At 49.6% G+C, this 26771-nt stretch overlaps 1 protein-coding gene across 4 annotated transcripts in view; it reads left to right on the forward strand.

Moving 5' to 3' along the window:
• Positions 1 to 26771, forward strand: part of plxna2 (plexin A2) — a 195453-nt gene that overhangs the window by 74377 nt on the left and 94305 nt on the right. For all 4 annotated transcript variants that reach the window (XM_030421748.1, XM_030421750.1, XM_030421749.1 and 1 more), the window contains exon 4: positions 4075 to 4209. In XM_030421748.1, coding sequence (XP_030277608.1) covers positions 4075 to 4209 — 135 coding nt within the window. The remainder of the gene's footprint in view (positions 1 to 4074; positions 4210 to 26771) is intronic.

Raw genomic sequence — 26771 nt, forward strand, 5'->3', positions numbered from 1 at the left:
CGGCGATGAAACATGGCCAGCGTCTTCACATCCAAAGATAGACACCTGGGAAACATCCAGCTAGAGTGCGTATGAGCATCAATGACGTAAACACAGAGTCCACGTCAGGGCATGTGAGCGGAGCGGAGAGTTGAGCGTGCGAAATATAGTCGGAGCGCAGAGCGGGTTTTAATCCAAAGGCCAGAGCGATGGTTCCGTTTCGCTCCAGTTCCGCTCCGATACTGCTCTCCACGAGTCTCGGGCATGCACAAGTCCACACAGACTCACGTGTGCCTTCAAGGAGGTCATTCGTTGAGAGATGGAGTTTGTAAAAATATTTCGAAAAGCAAGCAGTCAGCCGGGGGGGGAGCGTCCGTCCGTCCCCGGCTCGTCACCATCAGCTTTTCTTAAGAGAAGACCGCGGCAGCCCACTAACACCAGCTATAAAGCAGCTAACATTGAAAATGAGTATAGCGGCGCAGCGCCGCTGTTCCACCGTCTGGGGAGAACCCTGCAGGTCATATCGGTGCAACGTCAGGATTTGCTCCCTCTTTTAAATTTGAGCGAGCATGGAGCGAATGAAATTTTAGGTGAGCGGAGAGCGGTCTTTGAGCGGAGCTGTCTGGTATGACTTTGAGCGATGGAGCGAAGGAGCGAACACCAGCGTAAGCGGGGAGCGGAAATTCTCGCCGCTCAGCTCCGCTCACATGCTCTGGTCCACGTATTCCGTCTGCGCTCGCTCGACTCGGATCACGGCTCGCCCTTCCAGTACAGCAGCTCGATCTGGGATGTTTTGGTGGTGACAGGTCTCTGTAAAGATGCTCGAACAACAGTCTCTGATTTTCTTTTCGTTCGGCCGACGGAGTCCTATTTCTTCCGTTTGATATCCGTGCGACCCTGTGACGGGACACTAGCGAGACTGAACAGACTCTCTTCCTCTGCATCCTTGTCTGGCGTGGGATTGTAAAAAAAAAAAAAAAGATGCTATGTGCAGAAGTCGTCCAAAAGTCTCCTGTTCTGATGAACAGTTAAAACATGACTACCGCACCGTTGCCATGACGTGACATCGTTTCATCTTTGTCTTCATCGCGTAGCGTTGAAAAAAATGTTGATTCATTCTTTACAGCAAGGTGCTGCAGTTAGAAAAATGTAGTCCAGAGTTATTTTAAAGTGGTGAAAGTGGTTTGGCTTTGGAAAAAAAAACTAAATATGGCAGGCCTGCGTGTGCTCCAGGATTTATAACCAGCTCATTAAGAAGTCCTCCTACTTAGTGACGCCTGGGGACATTTATTTCTGTCCTTACTTCTCCAGGCCTCTTTCATAACGCTCTGCGTCCGTCTGTTGGAGTGTGTTGGTATGTTGAGGATATCGCCGTTTCTGGCCATCATCTTTTAGACGTTCGAGACGGCGCTGTTTTGTGTTTTCACAGACATTAACTACACGGGGCCGGGCTGCCCCCCAGGGGTGCGTGGAGACTGTTTTTCAACACTCTCATCCATCTTCACCTTTTACTCCCCTTGTTCACTTAACTCAGTTGCAGCTTCCAGACACTGGCGATAGAGAGAGGCTTGCTAATGGCTGTGGTGTTGAAAGTGCGGAGGGGGGGGGGGGGGGGACTGCGTTAGAACCGGGGCCGAACCGAGGGCAGATCTCTGGGGGCGGCAGGCGTTTGTTTCTGTGGACGGGTCCTCCTGAAATAGAAGGGCAGGGAAAATTGTCAGAGGGGCTCGAGGGTATGAATCCGACCTGTTAGCGGCCTTCTCACCCAGCCAGATAAATAATGCAGGGTCAAATGGGGCAGAGAGGCGATAGGTTTAAGTACCTGAGAGAGCGGGCGAAAGTAAAGTGATGCTCGGGAAATGAATGTTTCGGGCCCGAGAGTGGCAGATACTGTAGGCTGCTCGAGCGCCGGCGTGGGAGCGAGCGAGGGACTGCGGTCAACAGATGGAGTTTTGGACAGACTTATTTTTGGTCCGGTAAGCACCGGTTTCTCCATTCACTCCGCTGCTGGGTTTTCGTTTTTTCCCTCTTTTTTTTTTTTTTTTCCCTTCGCCCACCCAGAGGTGAGGCTACCCTGCGAAATACTTCAGACTCAAGTAACCCACGTGCACACATTTCCTCACTTCCTCACAACGTCGTGGGCGTGCGTGTGTTTGCGTCTGCATATGTGCGAATGTAGCACACTTTGCGAGATTTACAGCTACTGTAGAAAAGCCGCCTCCTAATGTGAAAAGCGACTGGATTGGACGTGTGTGTGTGTGTGTGTGCGTGTGTGCGTGTTTGTGTGCTTCTGGATTGCTTGAGTGTCAGCTATTCTCTCTCATACACAAAAGAAGCAGAGATCGAGAAACAGATGTTATTGGTGACTGGGGAGAGGCAAGGTCATTCATTATTTATCTCTCTGTACACACTTCTGCACAGCTGATTAAATGTGTTTGCTTAGCAGCGGCGGTTAGCTGTTTAGCGGTGGCGAGGCCCGGCGTGTTGGTGCGTAACAAAGTGTTGTGGAGAGTAGTAGTGGGGGGGGGGGCGTGTTTTTCCGTCCTGGACGCGCTCTAACACAGCTGTGTGTCTGAGTGTCTGTCTCTGGCCAAATGTGAATTTAGAGCCCCCCGGATGACGGTGTGAGACGGTGCGATAGCGATCTGATTCAGATGAACTGCGGGCGTGCGGGGGGGGGGAAGGTCGGGTTATCTGGTGATCCCCAGTGGCCGCCTGCTGGAACACATATCACAGCATGACACACACACACAAACACACACACACACGCGGTGACACAGTAGTGAACAGAACAGCGCTGGTCTGGCCGCGCGCCGGCATACTTTACGGGTGAGCATATTTGCTGAGGTCTCCGTCCACGCTGCAGTGTCAGTAACCAGATGAAGACTGGCACGGCCCCCGCATCCTGCCTCCTCTCCTCCCGCATATGGTTTTCACATATGTCTCCTTCTTCGATGTTTGGATTAGCTTGCCAAGGTCAGACGTAGGTCAGCCGTGGAAGGGCTCAACCACTTTGAGCTCTGGCCCTTTAACTGTGCCGCCTGCTGTCGTGTACTCGGCTAACCCTCAGGCTTTGAAGGCGAAGCTCTCGGGGGGGGGGGGGGGGGGGGTTGTGTGCAAACTTACATCGCGTTTCTTTTTCTTGGCCATGCAGCAGTTTGACATGCATTCATACCCACACACACACACACACACAAAGCACATTTGCTCACATCCCCTCCCCGGTTTGATCTCCTCTTGACAGACATGTGACCTTGACTTTCCCCTCTGTGATGTTTTCAAGAGAGAGTCTGGCTGCTCTTTGGTGCTGTCACCGTCTGAATGGATAGATGAATGTTTGGGTGGAGGAAGGCAGGCGGGGATGGACAGATGATAGAGCCATCAGCCTTTTCAGGGGTGTGGAGGAGGGCCCAGTGACATGTGACATCACAGAGACATCTCTCACGGCCAGCGCCGGGGGGGGAACCCGTGCCGCCCTGCGAGATTTACTGCGCCGGTTACGTATCCGGGCCAGCGGGATCTGATGAATAAAGACGAAACGGGGCCGACATCGGCCCGCTCGGGTCAGGGAGGGTCACGTACTTCGTATAAGTCATTAGAATGCTTTTCCGATGTTTTTGCAGTTAGGTGGTCTTGGCCTCGAGTTCAAAGCTTTGCCGAGGGAATGCATCATTCATCAGGAGAGCGGGGAAAGGAAAACAGAGCTAAGGTTTCACAAAGGTCTAATAATATCAGCTAATAATTCTTAACAGTTGCTGTAACCTCAGCCCGCATGGACTCGCGGGAGGCTGACATTTCGACTCGCACCATGAAATTAAACAAGTGCCAAACAATTTAAAAGAAAGTGTTTGGAAGTCAATTAATCAGCCTCGCCGCTGGTTTTAATTTCTCCGGTCCTCCGCTTCCTCTCCACCCACCTGAGTCTCCAGGTAAGCGAGATGACGGTGATAGATTGTTTGTGCAAATGTTGTTTGACCCCTGACTGTCATTCCTGTCAATCACTCTTCGTCTGTTTTTTTTTTTTCCCCCCCCATTCCTGCTGTCACGCCGCTATAAATAGCCGCCGTTGACCTGTTTGTGTTCTGTGTTCCTCAGATTCGTGTCGACGGGCCTCCTCACGGCGGCGTCCAGTACGAGACCATATCGGTCATCAAGGACGGCAGCCCCATCCTGCGGGACATGGCCTTCTCCCCCGACCGCAACTACCTCTACGTCATGTCTGAGAGACAGGTAGGTGGTGCGCGTGGACTGAAGTGCCCTCGCCCGACTGGAAAAGGCTTAAGTGTGTCTCCGTCTGCGTGCATATGTTTAAATGTCAGGGAAAAGGCTGTGAAAAAGTGTGTGTGTGTGTGCTCGAGCGGAGCCCTAGATGGCCCACCTCTCAACATCACCAGCACCGCCACCCGCTGTTCGCTATAAATAACCTGGGTGGCACAGCGGGGGGGGGGACGCTGTGACAACGTTTGATAATGAAGGAGAACAATGAGGGCAGGGAGAGAGGAAAAATGAAAAAGTGAGACAAGGAAGAGACAAGGTAGAATGAGAGACAGAGATGAAGGGCACTCGCCGGCTGGCTGGCTGGCTGGCTGAGGCGGAGGATGTGCGGAAGAGTGATGAGGGAAAGAGGGACAGCTGGAGGAGCGCGCGACTGAGACAGAGCAAAAGAGAGACACCGAGAGGAAAGAAGAGAGACGGAGTGCAAGGTCATCCTTTCACACTTCTAATGAAGTGACACAGCATCGCCGGGGCGGGCGGGGAAACAGCCGATAGCCATCAATGCGGCCGACATACTAAGCAGGCGGAGGAGGGCGAGGGCGGACAAGGGTGTGAGGGGACACGAGGACAGAGCGGGAGTGAGGATATGAGAGGTGAGCAAAACATGATAGGGCAAAACAGAGGAGGAGAAGTGACGGGAGGAGAGAAGAAGTGGCGGAGGAGGAGGAGGAGGAGCAGCTGCAGGGGAGCGTGGCGGCGCAGAAACCCCAGAGACGGGCGACGTGCGAGGCTGTCAGCGCGAGGTGATAGATTGTCGTCCTCTCTCCTTATCTCTGCTTTTAACACACTCAACAACTGGCTGGCTGCAGCTCACAGGTTAGGGACGGCGGGCGTGGTGAGAGAGGGAGTCGTTCAGACAGCAGTGTTTAATACAGAGAGAGGAAAACAGATAATGTAATCTGCAAGAAACTTTTTGAGAAGTTTCCTCAGCTTCAGTTTTAGACGCTCGCCTGCTGCGAGGACAAAAACATTACGCCGTCAAACGGCGAATCGCGTCGTCGGTAAACGGCTCCGTACTTCAAGCGGTATCAGAGATTCTTTGTAAGACGTATCACAGAAATGATATCTGAGCAAATTATTTAAAAACTCAAACATCCCTTCCTCATTAATATTTATACAGTACACCCACCGAAATATTTAAATGAATACCTCCAGGACAAGAATTTAAATCTTCTTGATAAATAATCTAATATATACACATGTATCTGCAAATCATTTTTTTTTTTTTTTACATCAGAATAAGCACGTACATGCGATCGGCTGCTTTCCCCATCGCCGGCAGATGAGTTTTACTTTTCTGGATAACATGAAACGGGAGCACGGAGGTCAAGCGACAATGTATCATTAGTCATTTTTATACTGGGCAGCAAGCCGGCAAGTTGGCCGTCGTTTTTGCGGCTAGGTCCGCGGATTTAGACAGAAAGTGGTAAATCGGGGGTCTGTTTTGCAACGGAGGGTTCACGCCTCCACTGCTATGTAAATCCGAGCCGTCGATGTGCCGGAAATGGCTTGAGATGGGCGGAGGTGTCAATGACGTGCACTGTTTTAAAATCGAGTTTTAAAACTAGGAAACAGCTGATCACAGCAGTCAGTCCATCACTTCATCCGCGGACGTCAAGATGAGCGACTGGGCAGCCGCTGAGATCCAGGACATGCTAGCGCCTCCTCGGTCTCTGTAGCTGTCTTCGTTGTCAGCTTGTTGTTGTAGCAGCAAGCTACAAACGGTCGCTGCTTTCAAATTAAAAGCCCCCCGCTAAGAACCCAGTTCTAAACTCCAATGGGGTGCAATGTAAAGCTCTTATTTTGAAGACAAATTCGACCTGCTTCCTGTTAGCTGTCCGGTGCTTGAGGCAGCTAACGGAGGAGGCGAGGCGCCGCCCCCATGACGAGGCAGCGGACATTCATGATTATGCTGCATCCCGCCGGCCTTGAGCGGGCAGCTGCGCAGCAATTATGACTGACAATGAAGTCACGAGGCTAAATATTCTTCCGACGCGTATGTTGTACATCACTGTTCACGCCCAACTTCGTGCTTCCTGTCACGTCACATGTTTACGCCTCAACGAGTGGCGGCTTTTTGGAAAAGAAGGAATATTACACCTCCCTTTCGCATAGAAAAGGTGACAGATTGCAGCCTTTACCTGGCTGCAAATGTGGCGCATTTTCTAACTAAAAGGGGCTACTGGTTACTTTATACATCTTACTTCAGTCTTCTTTCCAAACCGGCCTCCTTGAGCGGAAAACCATTTACGCACCAACGTCAGTAACTGCGACGTGCGTCACAGCGTTTGTTCAGGACAAAGGAGCCAAAATGAGCCGTTCCACCTGGATGTCACGCCGACCGGAGCCGGTGGAGCTGCAGAGTCGTTTGACCCAAGAGCGAACGCCGATCGCTCCCTTTTCCCACCGAAGACAAAACGCCAGATGCGAGTGGGTATAAGCGGGTTTTTTTTTTTTTTGCTCGGCACAAAAGGGGTTGTGACAATGAAGACATGACACAGATTTCAAGTGTTTTTTTTTTTTTACCGAGTCAAGTCTGTTTCCCATATTTACCCAAATCCTTTATACCGACTTATTCTGCAGATGAAACGAGCTTTTGAAGTCGAGTTCATAACTGCTAGTCATCCGAGGGAGGAGTGATGCTGGTGAATATTATTAGTATTCAGCCCGTACACTCTTGTGTTTCGCTCTCCAGGGGTTGGGGAGGATCGAAGCAGACAGGCGTGTGCACACACACACACACACACATACTGAAATGCTTTCAACCACGCCGGGGGATGTTACCCTGCATGTTCATGGATACTACTCGATAGTCACACCTGACAGAGGAACTGAATTGGGATTCAGCGTTGGACGTGCACTCATTCAGGCTTTTTGCATAAATTGGCAAATTCAACACACCCAAAAAAAAAAAAAGACAAGTTTTTTTTACACGTATGTGATTCTGGATAGTTGATTCAACGCGTGATTGATCCAGATGAACAACTCTCTCACAAAGCTGTAATCCACATTGTTATTTCTGTTACGAGTCTCGGCAGAGCTGCACATAATGCATTTTATTATCTCTGACCTCCGTCTTACCTCTTTCCACTCAGGGGGATAAATTTAGGATGCACACCACTGGGTACCATCATGTATTTTTCAAAGTGCCAGCACTATCCACTGTGAAATACACAGCACACAGCAGCCGCCTTCAAACCGGCTCCCCCGTTTCTCACGAGCTTTCAGTGGAGAAAAGATCTATTTGACCTTTTGTATGATCGTAAGCCTAAATGTCACCTCCAGCCGCACTTGAAGTCAGACGTTCAGGACGTCACGAGGTCTGTCTTCTCTGAGCGCCGCTTGTTTCGCATGTGTCAGGCTGATGCCGCTTGAGGCCAAACGCCTGGTGATGGGAGACCGTTAGAACAAAGGAGGGATGATATCAAGCAGAAAGCAGGGCAGATTTGGCTCCGGTTGCATTTCCTACTCTGAATAACAAAGAGGCCCTCTGTGTTTGGCACAGTGGGAAAGAGAGGATGCAGAGAGAGACCGAGGCAGAGACAGACAGAAAGAGAGAGAGAGAGAGAGAGAGGGGCAGACGGAAATCAGGAAAGAGAGAGAGCAATATTTGCTCAGCGAGGCCGTGCTCCGCAATCTGGGCTCTCGCTCGCTCCAGTCCTCACACCTGTCTGTGTGTGTTGTGGCGAAGCCGTGAATCGTGGGATGTGCGAGGCCTTTGTAAACACAAACACGCAGACCGGCGCCCACAGGGGCGCACGCACACACACACACACACACACACACACTCGCCCACATGCAAAGCGCATGCTCCCTCAGGTTTTTATTTGCATAGGTACCGACGTAACGCACGGGCTCTCGCCGCCATGTGAACACCCGCCACAAAAAAAACTATAATTACACACATGCAAACCCCCGGCCCCCCATTCAGTATTCAAATGGGATCTCCATCAGGCTTTCGGAGGCTTTTCATCACGCTTTTTCCTCTCGCCCGCGTATATATAGATGACTCCTACTGCATATGTATAGATCCTCTACAGCGACTCTCTGCCTACCCAAAGTTCTGGTTCGGCGCGCGGAAGAACTTTCCGCTCTCGTTTTTGTCTCATTTGTCTCCCTCTCACACTCTCCCACGCCAGACGCCATCGTTCACTCGCGCTCAGACCTGTTTAATGGCTCCCTGTTTCGCATTCGATCCACGGGCGCTGCCATGTTAAACTGTGCTTTTGTTTTGTAGATGTAATGACAATGGCATCCACCATATTAATGATGTGGTGAGATTGACCAAGTGCGACGCAGCGCAGTGGAACTGATGAAAAGACCTGGCTCACTGACTTTCTCTTCTCAAGGAGCAGCGTGAGCGCGTGTGTGTGTGTGTGTGTGTGTGTCTTTATGTAGGGTGCTGTATCATTACTGACAGTCCTGAAACACGTAGCAGGAGGTTTTTCATCTCTGAGATTTATCTTCAGACATTTGCGCGTATCCACTACGGCGCCTCGACTATTGAGAAACCTCAAAAACACGCTTGTTGCGTCATCTCTGGGTTTTTCACAGGCTTCGCGCTCTGAGCTCCTTCGTCTTCCATCTGTCCTTGTGCGTTCTGTGATTCGGCAGATCCATCATATGGATTTCTGCCAGATCACATGTTTGAGTCATGTTGCGTTAGTACCTCTCTGTGTGTGCGCGTGTGTGTTTGTGCGGCTGCGTCTATATTTAGACCGATAATACTGCGATTTTGGTACTTGGCTGGGGAAGCAGCGCCGGCGGCAAACGCAGTGATGTAGGGAAAAAGGTCATGGCTGTTCCGGGAGATTCGGTCGAGCCGCCTCCCAGACGCGTCCTCGACTTTCTCCCTCTCATCCCTTCCTGTCTTTTTCCCTCCGTCTGCGTCATATGAAATGCCCCCCCCCCCCCCCCCCCTGAAATGTCTTACATGTCTGGAACACCTCACTGCATTTAATATTGCATCAAAAAGCCAGCGGATTTCAAACCGAATACATCGTCGTCGTACGCGCCACGTAACCTCTGCGAGAGTTTGTGCACGGGAGAGCGCAGGGGGCTTTAACCTTTATCTGCGAGTCCTGCTTTACATACCAGATACAAGCGCGCCTACAGTAATGCTCCGGCGCTGGAACAACTGCAGCAGTGTCTCTAATCAAACAGGTAGAAAGAGTTATCCATGTGTGAACGGCAGCTGGAGCAGAGCTAAACCACTGGTGCTTTTGCCAGCTCATGCAAATTCGGCGCGTCGGACGTGTGCACGAGTGTTGGCTTCATCCCCGCCGTGTCTTTCTCTCTCCGCCTCTCATTCAATACCAACCCCTTCTCTTCCCTTTTCTCTCATGTATCTTTTTTCCGGCTGCCTGAAAAAAAAAAACCGGCACCACTTGTTTTCTTTTTAACACCATGACCGGTCCTGTGTTTGTATACGTTTGTGTGTGTGTGTGTGTGTGTGTGCTGCATTATGGGAGTTCGTGCCAACAGAAGGGGGACGGAGCGGCGCGCCTGACACTGTGGCCCGCATGATCCCCCGAGCGGCATTCGCTGTCTTTGTTGTCGGTTTATCAACACAATGCAGCGCGCTGGGATAAATGGCGACAACTACTCCAGTATCGAGTGAGGGTCTTTCGGGGCCGGATTATCAACATTTTTATGAGGCCCTTTCATTCCCTTTGTGGCGTATTGTGCTGTTATGGCCGCCGGCACCCAGCGGTGGGGCCGAGCGCTCATCACACGCGGCTGAGAATCAGTGACTGCATTATGTCGGTTGCTTTGGTCAGCGGCCAGTGCGCGCCCGAAACCCACAGCCTATAATGTATTATTCATGGGGAACAATCAAGATTTAACATCTGAAAGGGGTTTTGAAGTGATACCTGTGGCGTGGCTTTAGTTCTGCCCCGAAAAAAAAAACCCTTTTTGAAAACACCTCGATAAATGGAAAAAAAAAAAAAAATACTGAGAGAAAACCGCTCAGACATAAATAAAAGTGTTACCTTTTATCATGTCTTAATTAAATCCCAAGAAAGGAGGCAGGTGTTGACTTTGTAATGGAGCTCGGTGGGTTTTTTTTTTGTAACGTTTTACGGCCGAGACACACAAGAGCACATAATAGACCTCGGCGGATATAATAGCGTTCTCCGTGAAATAGTGGCCGTCTAATTGCCGGCTCTTTATAAGGATAAGTGTGAAATACTTGCTAGCATGACCAACTGAGGGATACTGAGCTGGCTTGTAAAACAGACCCGTCTTTCATGGACAGGCACACAGTCCTTCCCCCTATAGAGGCGTTCAGCCATGTGCTGCTGTCACTCTCCGATACACTCGTGGCTCTTTAGCAAACATTAAACCCCCTCAGCCTCCAATCCCTCGTACGCCGCCGTCCTTCCCCTTCCCTTACCCCGGCTCCATGTATGGAACGGCGACATTACAGCTCGCAGATTATCAGAAAAGAAAAGAAGACCTCATTTTTTTTTTTTTTTTTTTTTTCCAAGCCCGGCAATTTCTTCCAGGTGCTCAGCTGTGAAATTTGAAATCCATGCATGGATTCTTTCTTCTTTTTTTTTTTCCCAACCTTTTTTTTTTTTGTATGAAGCCTCCCCTCAACCTGTTCTCCCTCGGAGCACCCCCACCCTCCTTTCCCCCCCTAGAGTTTTCTGGTTATCCCCCCTCCTTCCCAACCCTCCCTCTCCTTATCCCCCCCAAGAACCTTTGTTCGGCTGGTGTGGTTAGATTGGGAGGAAATGGGTTCCGTGGTTATCGAGACAGGAGGAAATGGGAATCATTCACACCTCGTCCAGTCTTAGATTAGCTGACATGCTACTGGCTCATCATTATGCAGGACTTTGGTGTGTATGACACGCTGATTTCATGTGTTAATGGGCATGGAGCACATGATGGCTTATAGCCAGGCCTTCCACTGTGCACTGTAGGTGTTACAGCTTGTGCAGACTAAAAGAAAAAAAAGGCGACTAGCAGCGGCGTTGGTGGAAAGCCTTTTGTTTCCTGGCTTTTACTATTTACACCCTCCACAACAAGCAGATTGGACTGGCTCACATCCAGGCCACTCATTCAAAGACTTAAGTTTGTGTGCATGCTTTTCTTGTGTGCACGCAGCTCTGATTCTAACGATCCATTTCAGAGGCTTCGGGAAGATACTCCCATCCTTTTCTCATTGCATCTGGTGGGGAGGGAAGGAGTCTGGCAAAGGTTCAGGTCAAAAGAATGGACACAACGGTAGAGCAAACAGAGTCAAAAAAAGGCACAGGGACAAAAAGATCAGCGCTTTGTGTCTGCTTCTTCTGAGCCCCTCCTTTTCTTTGCAATGTTTGATCGTCTGTTGTCAGGGCTGAGTAGCGAAGGGGCATCCGGCGACTTCCAGAACCTCAACAAGTGTCGAGGTTGCCGTCCTTTGACCCCGTCCCGGCCCAAGGGCGGCCTGGTTAGCTTGCAGCTGCCAGAGAGTGAACAAGACCAAGGGGTTTGACCACTGACCCATATCTCTGTGTTTCTCACCAATCTGTCCGTCAGTGACACTCGGACAAAGAGTCCCAATAACTCGACTACCCTCCATCATAGCACAGCTGACGTTCAAGAGGCAGCTTTTAGCCCGAGAGAGCAATTGGTGGAATTCGGTTCTGTGAAGTCCCAAAGTTTTTCCCCCACAATCAAAATGTCAGAATATTGAGGTTCTTGAAAGCAAAATGGGAGAAAAAAAAGACATCTCTCTCACCGAACTCCCATGTTGTGTCCACAGTTGGCTTTCTAACCGTATGAGTGTGAGTTAAGTGAGATATATCTACTTCACTGACCTCGACTGAGGTCAAATGAGGTTTGTATTATTGTGGTTCAACCAACAGTACAGGAGGTGACATGTACGCCAGGCAACCATGAAGTCTGCATCAGTGTTTGTAGGCGAGACGTGACCTGAACAAAGGTTCTCTGTCATGCATGAGAAAACTGTGACGCCGTGTGCCAACATATGGACCAAACATCTGCATCCCATTCCACCCTCATCGGGGCTGACGGAGAGAGTGGAAGCAGTAGTCACGGCTTCATGGCATCTGTCTGTTTTTTCGACAGACCTCAACTACAGACAAACATCTCCGGGCCAAGCCCGCTATCAGTCAGACAACAGACACCGGCCTTGATAGATCGGCCGTCATGTTTTATCTGGGATGTAAGCGCGACAGTGGGGTCAGATTGGCAGCCGCGGGGTTGAGGGCCAGCAAATCAATCGCACGGCCGCTTCCTCGCCCAGGTGCTCTGCAGCTGGCGAGGAACCCTGGGCTTTAGATCCCTCGCTGCGTCCGTGACAGCTTCACTTGATATTGACGGCCGGACAAATTAGGATAAATTCCTCTGTCAATACGCACATCCAATGTTATTGATGACGCCACTTAGCTTTTCATTCCGAAGAAAACCACTTTCATCCCTGACCCACTTGTCGGGATTCCTTAATCTGGAGCTGTGTGTGTCCGCGCATTTGTACAAGTGTGTATGTGTGTAAATGTGTGTTATTTCCGTATTCTAGTGTAATTAAACTGGGCTAATTCGGTGATAATTTGCCTTGATTGGTGTAGAAATGTTAAATGTTTTCAGTACCTGTACAATTTGGGGGATACACTCAATTAATTACCATCATTAATAAATGGTAAACGAACAGTTAATGAAACAATTTTTTAAAGTTACATAATAAACGCCATATAAAGCATTTCATTGTTTGGTAATAGTCAAATAACTTGTACCATTTAATCAAATAATTTAACACTTCAGGAACAATCTCCTGTTTGTGGAGTCTTGATGCGGCCTTGTTTTCTGACTTTTATTTTTAATGATATTATTAGATTTTTACAAGATGGAACGATCACATGCCCGCTCTGTCTCCAGTCCCATCGCACGCCACAGTGATGCCAGTGTCTGCCCATTAATGGCTTTTATTTTCCTCTTTGTATCATCTGACATCAGGGCCTTTGAATGGAAAGTTGTGTGGTTTGAAACCATATGATATTTTTTTCCTTCCTGCGAGTTAATACGCGTGTATTTGCCCCGTTTCCTGCCTGAATCGGAGCCTGTGAAGCTTTCTGTGTGCGATCCATTCATTTAGACGACCCTTATTTCTTGAGGGACTTAAAATAAGTGCTCTATGCGTTTTGCTTTTAATGGATCTTCGTGTGCTGTCTCTCAGCGCAGCGAGGTCAGGGGTTGTGGGAAGTTCAAGGGTTGACTGAGCCTGTTCATCAACAGGAAGGGGTCTCTCACCGGGTCGGTCCGAGCCGCCCCTCTTCACTGAATCATGTTTTTATAGCTTCCATCTGCCCTGACCGCTGCCAGTCGGCTATTTCTTCCTCACGATGACCGACGTGAGTATCCTTCCCCCTTTCAGCTGTGTTCTAGCAATGTTTTACATGTCTGAATGCCGAGCCCTGTTTGCTTCCCCGTGTGCTAGCCCGGCTAACAAAGCCCCCCTCATTTGCATTAGTCCCTGAGCAGGCATTGTTAATTGACTTAAGCCAGGATTAGTGTTAATCAGGTTTTGTGCCCTGGAACCATTGGCCAATCCTAACCTCATTATTTGATAGCGGCACACGTCCTGTCAGCCCCCATCAAGCTGTTAATTAATAGAAGCCGGTGCACCCAGGTCCCAGCCCGAGCACCCTCTCACCTCCCATTTCCCCATCCATCCATCCATCCATCCATCCATCCATTAACCCCCCCTCTTTCCCGCCTTCACACCCAAGTCCCCTGCCACTTCAGCAGTGGTCAGTACACTGCGATGCACTGCACAAGCTGTGAACTCAACGACTAGTCCAGCAGACTGTGTTAGCAGACCGCGCAGCTGTCGGTAAACAAGCAATGTGTAACTTGACGTCTGCTTCAGGTGAAACGGCCTCCGAACGGACTCAAACAGCGGCAAGTCCGGTCCGAGCGGATCTCCAGACCCCACATGAGAGAGAGAGAGACGTGTTTTTGTCTGGCTGTGAGATCATGTGTGTGTCTGCACATCCCTTAATACCAGCTAAAAACTCCCGGCTGTCTCCCGTCCCAACCTCCCCCCCCCCCCCCCGCTTCCCACAGTCCCTCACTGGCCTCCTGACATAATATGAGATAATGAGGAAAGGGATACCTGATCCTTAGACTCTCTGACACCTCTGTCTCTGTCTGTCTGCAGTCTCCCAGAGTCAGCCATTAGCCAGCTGACGGTTGCTCCCACAAATATCACCCCTGGAGGGGTAACAAAAAAAAAAAAGAATGAAATTTTTATATCCAGTCTTCACTTTTGCTACATTGTTGAACCGTGAGGGATTCTTGAAAAATTCAGCACGAGATAAATGCGTGTTTGAGTCTTCTAAATGTTTTAAATCCCACATATTGAAGCTTTCTTCTTTGATTGAAGCAGCTCCCGTCACAGCGTCCACGTCGCAAACCGCTTGCTCATGCGTTTATTTAGATTAGACTTCCGTAACGCTCTCTTGGCCGGTGCTCCAAAACAATGAATTGGAAAAACTACAATGAATTCAGAACTCTGCTGCCGGGCTTTTAACTAGAACAAGAGAGACCGAACATGTCACTCCCAGTTTAGCTAACCTGCTCTGGCTCCCGGTGTCTTTTAGGATTGATTTTAAAGTACTATTACCTCTTTACAAGGCTCTTAAAGGCTTGGAATCTGCTTGTATCGCCAACTAGTTTGTCTTTTTACGATCCTTCACGGCCTCTCGGATCCTCTCATCTACTGTTTTTTTGAAATGCAACCAATCACACAAATGGGAAAATCTGTAGCTCAGCCTTTTTTAACTGTACACGAACACTGTGGGACTCCCTACCTAAGGCTATACGTGGTGTAAGCTCTGTGAACGGTTGAAACGGCAATTGAAAAAAGTCATTATTCACCCGTCTGTGTCTTTTTGTTGACTGTGTGTTTCTCGGTTGGTTGGCTTGTCAGCAGGTTTAACCAAAAACAGCTGGATGGATTTAGACGGAGGTTGGGTCTCGACCTAGAATGGATCCCGTTCACTTTTGGTGCAGATCTGGATAAAGATCCGGTTTGTAAGATTTCCCAACTCGTCAGATCCCAACTCTTCGGTTTGGCTGCTCACCCAAAATACAATCCTAAAAGCATCAGTATTGGATGAGTTCTAGATAGAATGCAAAAATGAACTTCCTCACAGATTGAAATTGAATTGAAACGGTGCATTCAGGTGGCTGGTATGTATGCCTGAGTGCAATTTGATGCATATCCTCGATCTTGAGAGCTTGAATTACGGTTAAGCAGTCATGGGATGTTTATAATCTCGTGTGATACACGGCTGTTGAGTTTGATATTGGATTATAGGCTCTACTGAAACCTTGATTAAAGGGGACTGTTGGGGCTTGGCAGAGGAATCAATCTACTTGGTGCCATTAATATTTCCTCTTGTTTCAACTCCTCCTGTTTCTATTCACTTTCTTGTGTTTTTCACATTATTGTAAAGCACCTTGAGTTCCTGCCCTTCTATGAGAGGTGTGACGGAAGTCAAATTTTCTATTATTTATCGTTATCATTATCATATCAAGCGGTGGAGCGTTGGGGAGTGCGAGAAGGTTTTAAACAGGCAATTAACAACAAATGTGTCGAAGTAAACACTGAGTAGACGTGGTCAGCGTTTGGCGGGAAGTCAGTACGCTAAGCACCTCGAGTGGCGAACCTGTCCTTGAGCTCGTTTCGCGCCGCTCGTTATCTGGAAACAATCGGATCGAGCTCCAGTTTCAACCTCTGCCGCTGCTGTGCTGCCGTGTTTACGCGCCGAAAACAGGGTTCGTACGGGTGCTTGAAATCCTTGAAAGTGCTTGAATTTCAATGTTGTGTTTTCAAGGTCTGAAAAGCGCTTGGATTTTAGTTTAAGTGCTTGAAAGTGCTTGACATTATAACTCTGTGTCTTTCACAAAACTGGGATCAGACTGGATAATTAATTTCTGAAGTTTTTGCTTTTATAGAATATCATTTTAGATGTTTACAGCATAATACAATGTACATAATTGTGATAAAAAGTGAAGAAAAAAATCACAAGTATATATATTCCTTTAGATACGTATTTTACCCCAGCAGTAAGGTGCTGGAAAATCTTAAAAATGACCCTTAAAAGTGCTTGAAAAGTGCTTGAATTTGACCTTGAAAAATGTGTACAAACCCTGCGAAAACTTTTCCCGTCTTTCGCCTATACGAGGGTGCGTATGTGTCGCATGTGTGCGTCGGGTATATGCGCGCAGCCACGCTTTGTCACTTTGTGAATGTGAGCCAAAGGAACAGTCCAGGAGCCATCCTGCCAGAATAATCAGCTCTATAATTAAGAGCTGTGAGTATGTCAACTGCCTTCATATACCCCCCCCCCCCTTCTCTCTTTCTGCCTCTTTCACTGTCTGTCTGCCTCTATAATGGCACAGCATTTGTCTGTTTCCTCCCCGCGCCTATGCAGAATGCTCGTGACATTTATTGTGAAACTAATGGCGGTGCTTCACTCCTCCTAATTGTAGGCTTTAATTGCAATAATTATTTACAAGCCTAATTAGAGCCTGGAGAGTGTCAGGGAGAGACACGAGAGCTGGTTGAAGGAATCATGACAGGGTTTGTCAGGAGCCAGGCGAAGAGTAAAGTGAATAGAGTGCCACTGTTTTGTCTGTAATTGGGGGAGGCCAATGTCTGTAAGTCTCACTGCCTCTCTCGCTGTCTCTCTCTTTTTTTGTCAATTGCCGTCCTCCTTAGCTCCGAGATGGGCGCCGCAATCACAGGATGAGGATGATTTGAGGCTGAGCTCACAGATCAGTGGATAGCGGCGGGATCGGTCCCTCGGTGCCCGTGGTGAAGGTGTTTATTTAAGAAAAAAAAAAAAAAAAAAAAGAAAGGGTCTCCGTCTGACTCTGACAACTGATCTGTGCAGTTCGAGAGCGACTGACGGCTCCATTCACCGAGCCGCCAGCTGCCCTCTAAAGCGGTGAATAAGTGCATCTTACGTGCATTTGTCACCGAGTACATTGTTTCTCAGTGTGTTCTAAACCAGGGCCCGGGTTCATTTGCTGCAGTTTGGCAGAGCCTCAGGAGGTCTTTTGTGTGTGTGTGTGTGTGTGTGTGTGTGTGTGTGTGTGTTTTACTGTGTGATGTGGTCATGCTGCCAGGTCTGCAATATGCTCTTTGTCTGTCCTTCACAAGGCCAGTCTTGGTAAACAGACTACAGCAGGAGAGCTGCTGGTTTTTTGATGGGCTCAGCTCAGCCCTCTCTCTCTCTCTCTCTCTCTCTCTCCCTCTCTCTCTCTCCCTCTCCCTCCCTCTGCAACAACACATTCCCCCAATTTTCCCCATTTCATTCCCCCCTTTTCTCTCCTTCCTCTCCCCTTTTCTTCTCTCCTGTCAGCGCAGCGTCCGATGGGAGGACTCAATCCCACAATGCCATTCTCCCTCTCCCCTGCGGCTCACTTTGACAAAGCTGTCAGCCCTGAGCCCCGGTGATGGATGTAGTATTGTACAGTGTGTGTGTGTGTGTCCGCGTGTCTATGTGTGTTTTTTTTCCGGTTGTAAAATGAGTCTGGTATCCCATTTGGACTCTTGCCGGGCAAAATAATTGTATTTATATGCGCAGAAATCTTAAAATGACACCTCGTACGGTATGTTATATACAGATGTGCGCGACCCGGAGGCCTCTGCCAGATGAGGTGTTGAGAGAGAGAGCAGAGCGCTGCGCTTGGAGTTTATGCGCGCCTGTGTTTCTTGCAAAGATGACTGACAACATTCGCATTGGTGCGCCGTACACGACAAATATTTGAGAGAGCGCTTGATGTTGCGCACAGACGCGCGCATTTGTCTGTGTCCGCTCGTACATATGCAGACCACACAGGAAGACGAATGTGCAGGTATGGATAGCGTATCTCCAGTGCAATATTTGAGGAGAAATATTAGAATGAGCGCGGGCTCAGATAAGGCCAGTGATTTAAACAGCGTGTCTGCAGACAGCCTGTTGAAATATTGCCTTTCTTTGCCGACTTGTAAATCGGATATTTGGAGCCAGAAGGATTACGTGGTGGTAAAAGATAGGGCCCGCGGAGTGACGGATGGGGTGCTGCGCGGGGATTTTGGGGATGGCAAAAAACCCCACAGGACACATTTGTGGTGGAACAATACTATTACCTGCATCCAAAGCAGTTTCAAGTCAACCCCCCCAAAAAAAATGCCCCCCTCGGAGGCAAGACGCTCCTTCGAGTTCACGTTTTCCATAAGCAACCGGGGAGCAGTTAATTTAGCTGCGCCGAAGCAGCTGCCTGAGAGTCGCGGGATGAGAGGCAGAAAGAGACGGAGGGTGGGGAGAGAAGAGAGACGGAGAGAGTGAGACACAAAGGCAGTTTGGGCTCATTATGTTGATTTTATTTTTTTTTTTCTCCCCTCTTCTGCCAAACAAAAACACCCCGGCACTTTTTAGACACACCGCTGGAGATCAGTCACTGTTTTTTCTCTCTTCTCCTTCTCACCCTGCAGAGTTTCTTTGTAGGCAAACCTAATATTTTTTTTTCTCTCCGCTGCAGGAGCGTGCTTGCCCATAGCCTCTGTCACTATATATATATATTACCTTATAGAATCAAATTGGATTAAATCACAGGCGCCATTAAGGGGTCTGAGGAGGTCTTTCAGCCTCCGTAAGACTTGAAGGCTCTCGGTGATGCATCGCGACCGGAGCCAAGCTGAGGAGTGTTTAGTATGTAACGCACATGGCAACATGCACAGCACACATGTGCATAAATGCATGCGCGTAATCTTGCAAATATGCCCCCACGCACAGACACAGACACACACATAGACACACACACACAGACACGTGTAACTACGCACACACACCCAATTTGGGATTACATGAAGTGTCCCCCACCACCTGAGCCTAGTTATCAATGCCCCTCCTCCCTGTCTGTCTCTCTTTCTCATGTACACAGACTAACATTCATCTGGGCACAAATACACACACACACACACAAAGACACACACATGCTTCTTACACACAAGCAACAGCCCTGAGAGCAGTGGGGTGTAACCAAACCCTTCATTTGTATGTACATCATGTACACTGGGAGAGACGCCGAGACAAAGAGAACAAACATGCTCACACACATGCACACACACACACACACATGCACGCACACACACACACGCGAACACACGCTCCCGAAAAAAACAAAAAAGAAAACCTTACACACTCAGACATGCACTGTGGAGTCCCTCTGTGGATCAGAATTCATTTCTGTCTGCCTTCCCCTCCGAATCAATACCCCCGTTGGTCGACAGACAGCCGTAAGTGTGCCAGGGAGGCTCCCCAAACACACACATACGTATACACACCCACACACACCCACACACACACACACGCGCGCACACACTCATGCCTGTTGATGTGTGATGGCCTCTGCTGCTTCCTTATTAACTCCTCACATGCTGACTGAAGCATACACCTCATTACTGGCTGCATTGACAGTCTGGAATCCCGCTGAGAGGCGCACAGACACGTCGGACGGAGACAGACAGGCCGGAGATACTTACAGGGCTTTTCCCACTGGCACATTTCGGATGCGTCGAGTCAGATCGCGCATTTGCATCTCCGCTCCTTAAGCGCGGCAAGTTTGGCCTTGTCGTGCCCAAGATGGCCCATCTCCGGAATCGGGTCTTAGTTGCGCCCGGCTGCCTGGCCGTCGTCGTTCAGGGATCGACGGTCGCTTCCTCCTCCGGATCAATTTGGTCAACCTGTCTCCGTTTTTTCAAGCAGTAAGCAGCAGTCGCCAAGCAAAATCTCGCAACGACAGCCTGACAAATCCATAATGATAAGTATCCATCTACGTACAGCTGTTGCGATGGAAAGTGCTCGTCAATTACAGACGAGGCCATCGTCATTTTTAAGACACACCTTCAGGCTGGCTGGTTCGTTGGAGTAGAGATGCAAATACCTGCAGAGTCAAACCAAGTCGGTCCAAGTCCAGCTGAAATAAAAAGGCTTGAACTGAACGAAAACATGCATGAACACAAAGACGAGTGAGACGGGTATGTAGACCGACAGTGTCGACCTTCACCGCCATAGAAATGGTCTGACCTAGAGACGCAGACAGACAGCGAAGGAGGCGAATGCGTCCGGCGTGGGGGTGAACAACGCAAACAGGTTGTTAAAGGAGTATCGCTCATGGAAACGTCTTTACAGTCACTTGTGTGAATAACGCTTCATGTGCATTAATTGCCCTCTCGTGACGGTCGAGCCCACCCCCACTTCCCTCTGCTCCTTCAGCCTCGTCACAAGAAGCGACTGGAGATTGTTTCCGACCCGCTGCAAATGGTAATGAGTCACGTCGGGCCCTGAAGTGTCTCTGAAGCCTTTTCAGACCCGCTATACCATTAGCATTAGTGTCCAGACTGTTGTGATGTCTGGTGGTGGCTGAGTGGGGGCGTGTGACCAGGTATGAATGCAGCCTGATGGGAAAAAAATAAAATATATACCTTCATTTGACAAACAAGACCGCAGTTCCAAGGCTTCTTTACAGTACGTTATGCCAAAAAATGGCGACTTTGCAGCGTCAAGACAAGACATTTCAGTTGACTTGTCCCTAAAATAAGGTTAAATCTAATTCCGGCCTGCTCTGCGTCATCCTGGTACGCCAGTGTGTCACTTCTTGTAGCCGTCTTTGCACATGAGCGCACACGCTCGTACATACTCGCATACGAGCACTCGTAGGCACTTTCACAGCTCCCCGTTTCCCATCTCTTAAATGTCAGCATGGGCCTTTAAACCAGTCGCCAGTGAGCAAGCGGGTTAGATGGGGGGGTGGAAGAGAGAGTTCAAAGTGGCCGGGCAGCATGGATGTAATTTCCTCCTTTTAGCCTCCTGACTGAATTACTGTGCAAAGAGGCCACCACGGCTGGGAGCCGCGTCGGAGAGCGAAACACGGGGAGCGCAGAGGTTCGGGAGAGGGGGGGGGCGCGGTGGAAGAAGAAGACGGGGAAGAGATTGGGAGATTAGCGGAAAAGAAAAGGCGAGAAGGAGGCCCGAGGAACGAGCCGCGGACTCTCAGATCGTATCGCCGGTATCCATCTCAGCATCTTTACCTCGTATAAGAGGGGTGCGCGCGAGATCTGGAGGAAAGGAGTAAAGGCTGCGGAAGGTATCATTAGCAGCGCTTGACATTGGGCTATTAAAGTTAAACTGCGAAGTCGTGCGTAAGTGGATGAATATGCGTCCGCCGGGGTTATTCGTCGGCGCGGCTTTTTCCATTAAGTTCGGTTATTCAGAGAGGGGAAAAAAAGAACGCGGCTGTGGGCCGACGGAGAGAAAGATGTCTTGGTGCGGTTTTGTTTTTCTTGGAACATCTCTTTGGAAGTGTGTGTGTTATTGAGCAGTTTCGGGAGCATTTTAAAGCTGTCAGGACTAAAGGCTTCAGCGGTCTGCAGTATGTACAAACACACAGTGGAAGCACACAAACACTCCCACTTTTCTCAGCCTAACCTGCTCCCCTCTTCTCCTCGCCCCCCCCAAAAAAAGGGGGATTGAAACCATACATAATTGATACACTCCTAGCTGTATCGACTGGTTGGATTTTTTCATCCCCCCCCCCTTTGCTGGTCGATTCCCTCACTCCATTATTTCTATGCTCGCGCTCCCTCCACTGCCTTCACATCCCCCTGTGGCTCCTCCCTCCAGTCCCAGCCTGAGTGTGTAATACCTAAACGCAAACACACACACACACACACACACAAACACAGATTAGGAGACAGTCCCACCTCCTTCCTGCAGCTTCATTATTGCTCACTGCCCCGCTTCGTCTTTAATCCATACAGTTGGCCATCATTCCAAAGTGTGTGTGTGTGTGTGTGTGTGGAGGGGGGATGAAATTCAATGCCGTGTTTGTGCAAGTCTGCCGTGTGTGTGTGTGTGTGTGTGTGTGTGTGTGCGAGGAATGGGAGTTTTATCTGTTTTTGCACAGCGGCATGTGTGCGAGGGGGGTGAAAAAAAAAAGGGGGTACTTACCATCCAAAGCTGAAAGTGGAGCGATAAATAAAATAAAAATGCTTTTTTGGAGCTACTAAAAAGTGAACAAGACAAACTCAGCTTTCGAAAAAAAAAAAAAAAAAAAAACGATGACGTTACCAGGGATCAGTGGTGAAAAGTGATGCCAAGCTAGTGTAAAAGTGACCAAAACATATCATATGTGATGTTTTTTTAAGTGTCTTGCGGGTTTAATAACCACATTTGAGGGATCGCTGCAAAAAAATCTGTGTATATCAGCCATTGCATCGGGATTTTCTTACTTCCTAATATCGGTAATAATTTGCACATCGGCTGGTCTTAAGGTGAAGGTAACACAATCATCCCCCCCCCCGGTAACGGTCACTTTATTCTGCTAAGTCCAGTTCGTATGTATGCGTGTTCTTTACCTCTGGCACCAGCAGTGCCGTGTCATGTAAAAATAAGCAGAGGAAGAGTTGTGTCTGAGCAAAAAGACAACCAAAACCACCAGCGCCACCCACGTCCTCAGTTAATCCTCGGGTGAAGACGCCAAAAGACTTCACCACATGGAATTCCACCACAGGCGCCGCAACAATGGCCTCTTCATCACATGAGATGTCATGAAAGGAACATCAGGCTGTATTATTACCGCTTTAAATACATGGTTACCGTCCCCGGGTCAGCCTGTAACACGTAACGGCCGGTCGGGCCTCCGAGTTCAAACTGCGGTCAGGACGCGCACGCCTGACCTGTTCCTCCCCTTCTCTCCTGCCTGGCAGTCCTTCTCCTACCAGTCTGTTATTTCTGACGAGCTGCCAGGGACCGGGCCCAGAACTGAGGAGGTACAGGAGGAGGGGGGGTTCAAGCCCTGATATGAGTCAGGGGGGGTTGTTGGTGGTAGGCTCTTTGGCATGGGGGATTTGGAAACAGCAGTTCAGCGTGATCAAACTGTGATAGCTAGATATCCACCGTAGCGTCGTATCAATTCAGAGAGCGTTAGTGTAGCCGCCTGCCCTCCGCCCTCCTTTATTCCGTCTTTAAACCCGGCCTCGTGGTGCTGCGGCGTCTTGATGTTTTCAATTGACCCAAATCTAGGAGCTCAGGCCAAATCCAATAAACAAAATGAACGAGTGTGTGTGTGTGTGTGTGTTTTGTCTCTGAGTGGAGTAGAAGTAAGGATGAGATGTGCCGAGAGAGGCCGGCTGCGACAATAAAGGTTAAAAGCTCCCTTTTTTTTTTTTTTTTGTACACGCAGCGAATCATTTGCGGAGAATATAGATGGCTGTTTGTAGATGAGTCGGGCTGTATCATTTCATTTCGCCTCAGTTTTTCACTCTCGCTCCGGTTTGCGCCGCTTAAAATCGATGTGTAATATCCATTCTGAATGCTATCTCCTCCACTTTAAAATCAGTTATTCTGACAAACACCGCCGATGTGAAAAAAAAAAAAAAGGGGGGCCTGACCTTCAGAAAAACAGCTCTAACGCGCATCGGTATTTCCCCTTGAATTCTCCCAATTTTCATTTATCCGAGCCCCCCCTCTCCCGCGTTAGCGCTGGAGACACTTCTTTAATAAATGTTGTACAGTAGCAGGAAATCAATACCGCGCGTTTATACACAAAACTTGTTTCTCTCCAGTGACCTGTCAGGAAGCCCTCCAACATCCGTAACAACAACAACGACAGCAACAAGCGTTTTAAAAGCGATTCCTTTTAAATGCGGAGCGGAGCGGCCGACCGTCCGACCGACCGTCCCCGAGGGTTCAAGGTTCCGTTTCTTCAACGCACGTGATGAGGAGGAGTTTCATGCGCGCATGTGGCCGCAATTAATTACTTTTACACATTTGCTCGAGGAATGTGGGGTTTTGAGCCGTCATCAGAGCTCCCAGCTGTTGTGGTGTCTTTGGCACTGTCAAGTCAACGCCTCCGAGGGATCAACACCCGTGCAAACCAACCCCCCCCCCCCGTTCAACGCTTAATCAAGCTGGGTGTAATTGGTGTGAGTCTGTGAGTCTCGAGGCCTGATTATCCTCGGACCAGCCGCGATACTTCAACGGAACCCCCTCACCTCTCGTCTGCGGGGCCAGTCGGGTTTAAGATGGAGATTGATGATTGGGTTTGAACCGCGGCCTGACCTCAGTCTCGTGCTGCATGAAAAAAAAACACCTCGAGAAGTCATTTATTCCCGTTTTTTTTTTTTTCCCCTTTTAAAACCCGGTCAAAATGCATCGGCGGGGTAAAATAGCCCCTTGCTTTCCAATGCAGAGTTGATATTTTTCTCTCGGGGTGTTTTTGCGACTGTGAGCGCATGCCGTTCTCTGCGGGTGGATGTCAACAAGCTGGATGAGACGGCTCCGCCACAGCGCTACAGAGCGGATTTGTTCGGGTCTTAGAGAGAGTACAGCGGAGGGATTTTGTGAGTTGTGGGGGGGGAAAGAGGAGGGGAGAGGGAGAGAGCGCGGCAGAGACAAACGGGAGACGTGGCCGCTGTCCTCGGGAAGGAGCCCCGGCGGGATTACTGGAGCAGATTAAAGAGTGGCCGGTCAGGGGGGGGGGGGGGGGGGGGGGAATGTGTAGTTAGCCCGGACAGGGGAAACACTGGCTGCACCGCGGGGTCACTGAGGGACCAGCAGGCTCAGGGGCATGTAGATTTCATTGGTTTTCATTCATTCAGCAGCGAGTATTTGCTCTGCTTTTGTGCCTTTGTCATTAGGCCGGCTCAGGCACACACACACATGCACACGGATATACACCTCTCCATGATTCCCCTCTCTCTCTCTCTCTCTGCTGGAATGGGTATTGTGTTCATGATCGATGTGCCTCATTCCAGTGACGTGGTAGCCTGGCTAACTCTCATTAAAAATGGATAGGGTGTCGGGGAGCCGCCAGTGTGTGCCTGTGTGCGTGCATGTGTGTGTGTGTGTGTGTGTGTATGTTTAAAATGAGGTGTATGTGGCAGGGAGTCCCAGAGGTGCCAGCTGTTTACCGTGCACTGCTGAAGGTTTGGAAGGTAGTGTTTGGAAGTTTGTAGGGGGGGTACTGGTACGCGAGTGGGGGGGGGGGGGGGGGGGGGGGGGGGGGGGTGGTGTTCCTGAGGTCATTGCCAGGCCTGTTGCCATGGCAACAGCTTTGCAAAATCGCTTCCTCTGCATTAGTGGTGACGGTGGGATTTTTCTCTCTCTTTCTCTCCCTCCGCTGCTTTCCCTCCTGCTCAGCATGGCGAGGCACATCTGGCACCGCCGAGACTAGGCCTCATCAGAACACAAAGCAAATGGCCGTTTCCACTCTGCTGTGTCCTCTTTTATCCCTTTTTTTTTTTTCCCCTCCCAGTCTTTCTTTTTTCGTCTCCTCTTTTTCCTGTCCTGCCCCCCGTGCCCCCATCCATCACGGTGGGTAGCAGGGAGTACGGGGTTCGGTCTCCAGGCAGCGGCTGAAATGGATTCACCATTCACAGGTGGCCAGAAATAACGGCGGAAAATGTGTACAGTGGGACTTCTTTTTATCCTCCGGCCCCTTTTTTTTTCTTCTTTTCTTTATACGCTCGAAAGGCGGCGGCGCGTTTGTTATGCAATGCCCGCTCCTCTGCCTCTCTCTGCGACGAGACTGTCACCTCGCCCCGGTTTCTGCTCTTGTTGAAGTTGTTGTTCTTAAGGCGCAAGTGCAACAAAAAAAATAAGCTGAATCCATTATTTATAACAGATACGCAGTGAAAGCTCTGATGTCAGTGGCCCCAAATGGCAGCAGGGAAGTGTCGGGTTGAATTTAGGGGACTTCATTGCACAAAACCACGTTAGGTCGGATTAAAAAATGCTTTTTTTTTATGTTTGCCGTTGTTTGGTTTGTGTATGTGACTGAGCACTTTCAGATAAAAAAGCTGCCCATTGATACACTGAGGCTGGGCATTACCATAATCCACGGCAGTAGGTGTCAGTAACACCCCGTGCGGGCAGCAATAATAGAAGCTGAAGCCCATTCACACTGAGCCTTTGAAAGGATGAAGCTGTTGTTTTAACCCGCGGCTGTCAGTCAGTCAGCCAGGTCGCTCCGGTACGCGACGCCACTGGTAGCCTCTCTGGTTGAATAACCCCCCCTGCTAAGGTCATCCGAAGTTGGAATTTTATTAGCATTCGTTTACCGGAGCGCGGCGCCTCCTCCGCCGAGGAAGAAGCTCGGTCCACCTCCTCGGGTCGGCCGTGTGTGTTCGACAGCTTTCTTGGGAAGCAGAGGACGTTGGAAGCGGCATCTTGTCACACGCGGCGCTCCTTTGTCTTCCCTGGAAATGCAGGAGCAACAATCTGCACATCCGTTATGGCGCTGTGAGCGCGCGCACACAAACACACACACACACATGCGCACTCAGTGGGAGAAGGGGCTTCATTGTGCAGCCCTGCTGTGTTGAGTGACTGTAGCGTGTGCTGGGCAACAGCTGCTGTGATCCCCCCCCGCAACCCTCCCTCACCCCGCCTCCCCCCCCGCCCCCGCCCTCACCTCCACTACTGGCCCATGCTGCTCTAAACATCAATATA

The sequence above is a fragment of the Sparus aurata genome, chromosome 7 (assembly GCF_900880675.1).
Source record: "Sparus aurata chromosome 7, fSpaAur1.1, whole genome shotgun sequence".
Taxonomy (NCBI): domain Eukaryota; kingdom Metazoa; phylum Chordata; class Actinopteri; order Spariformes; family Sparidae; genus Sparus; species Sparus aurata.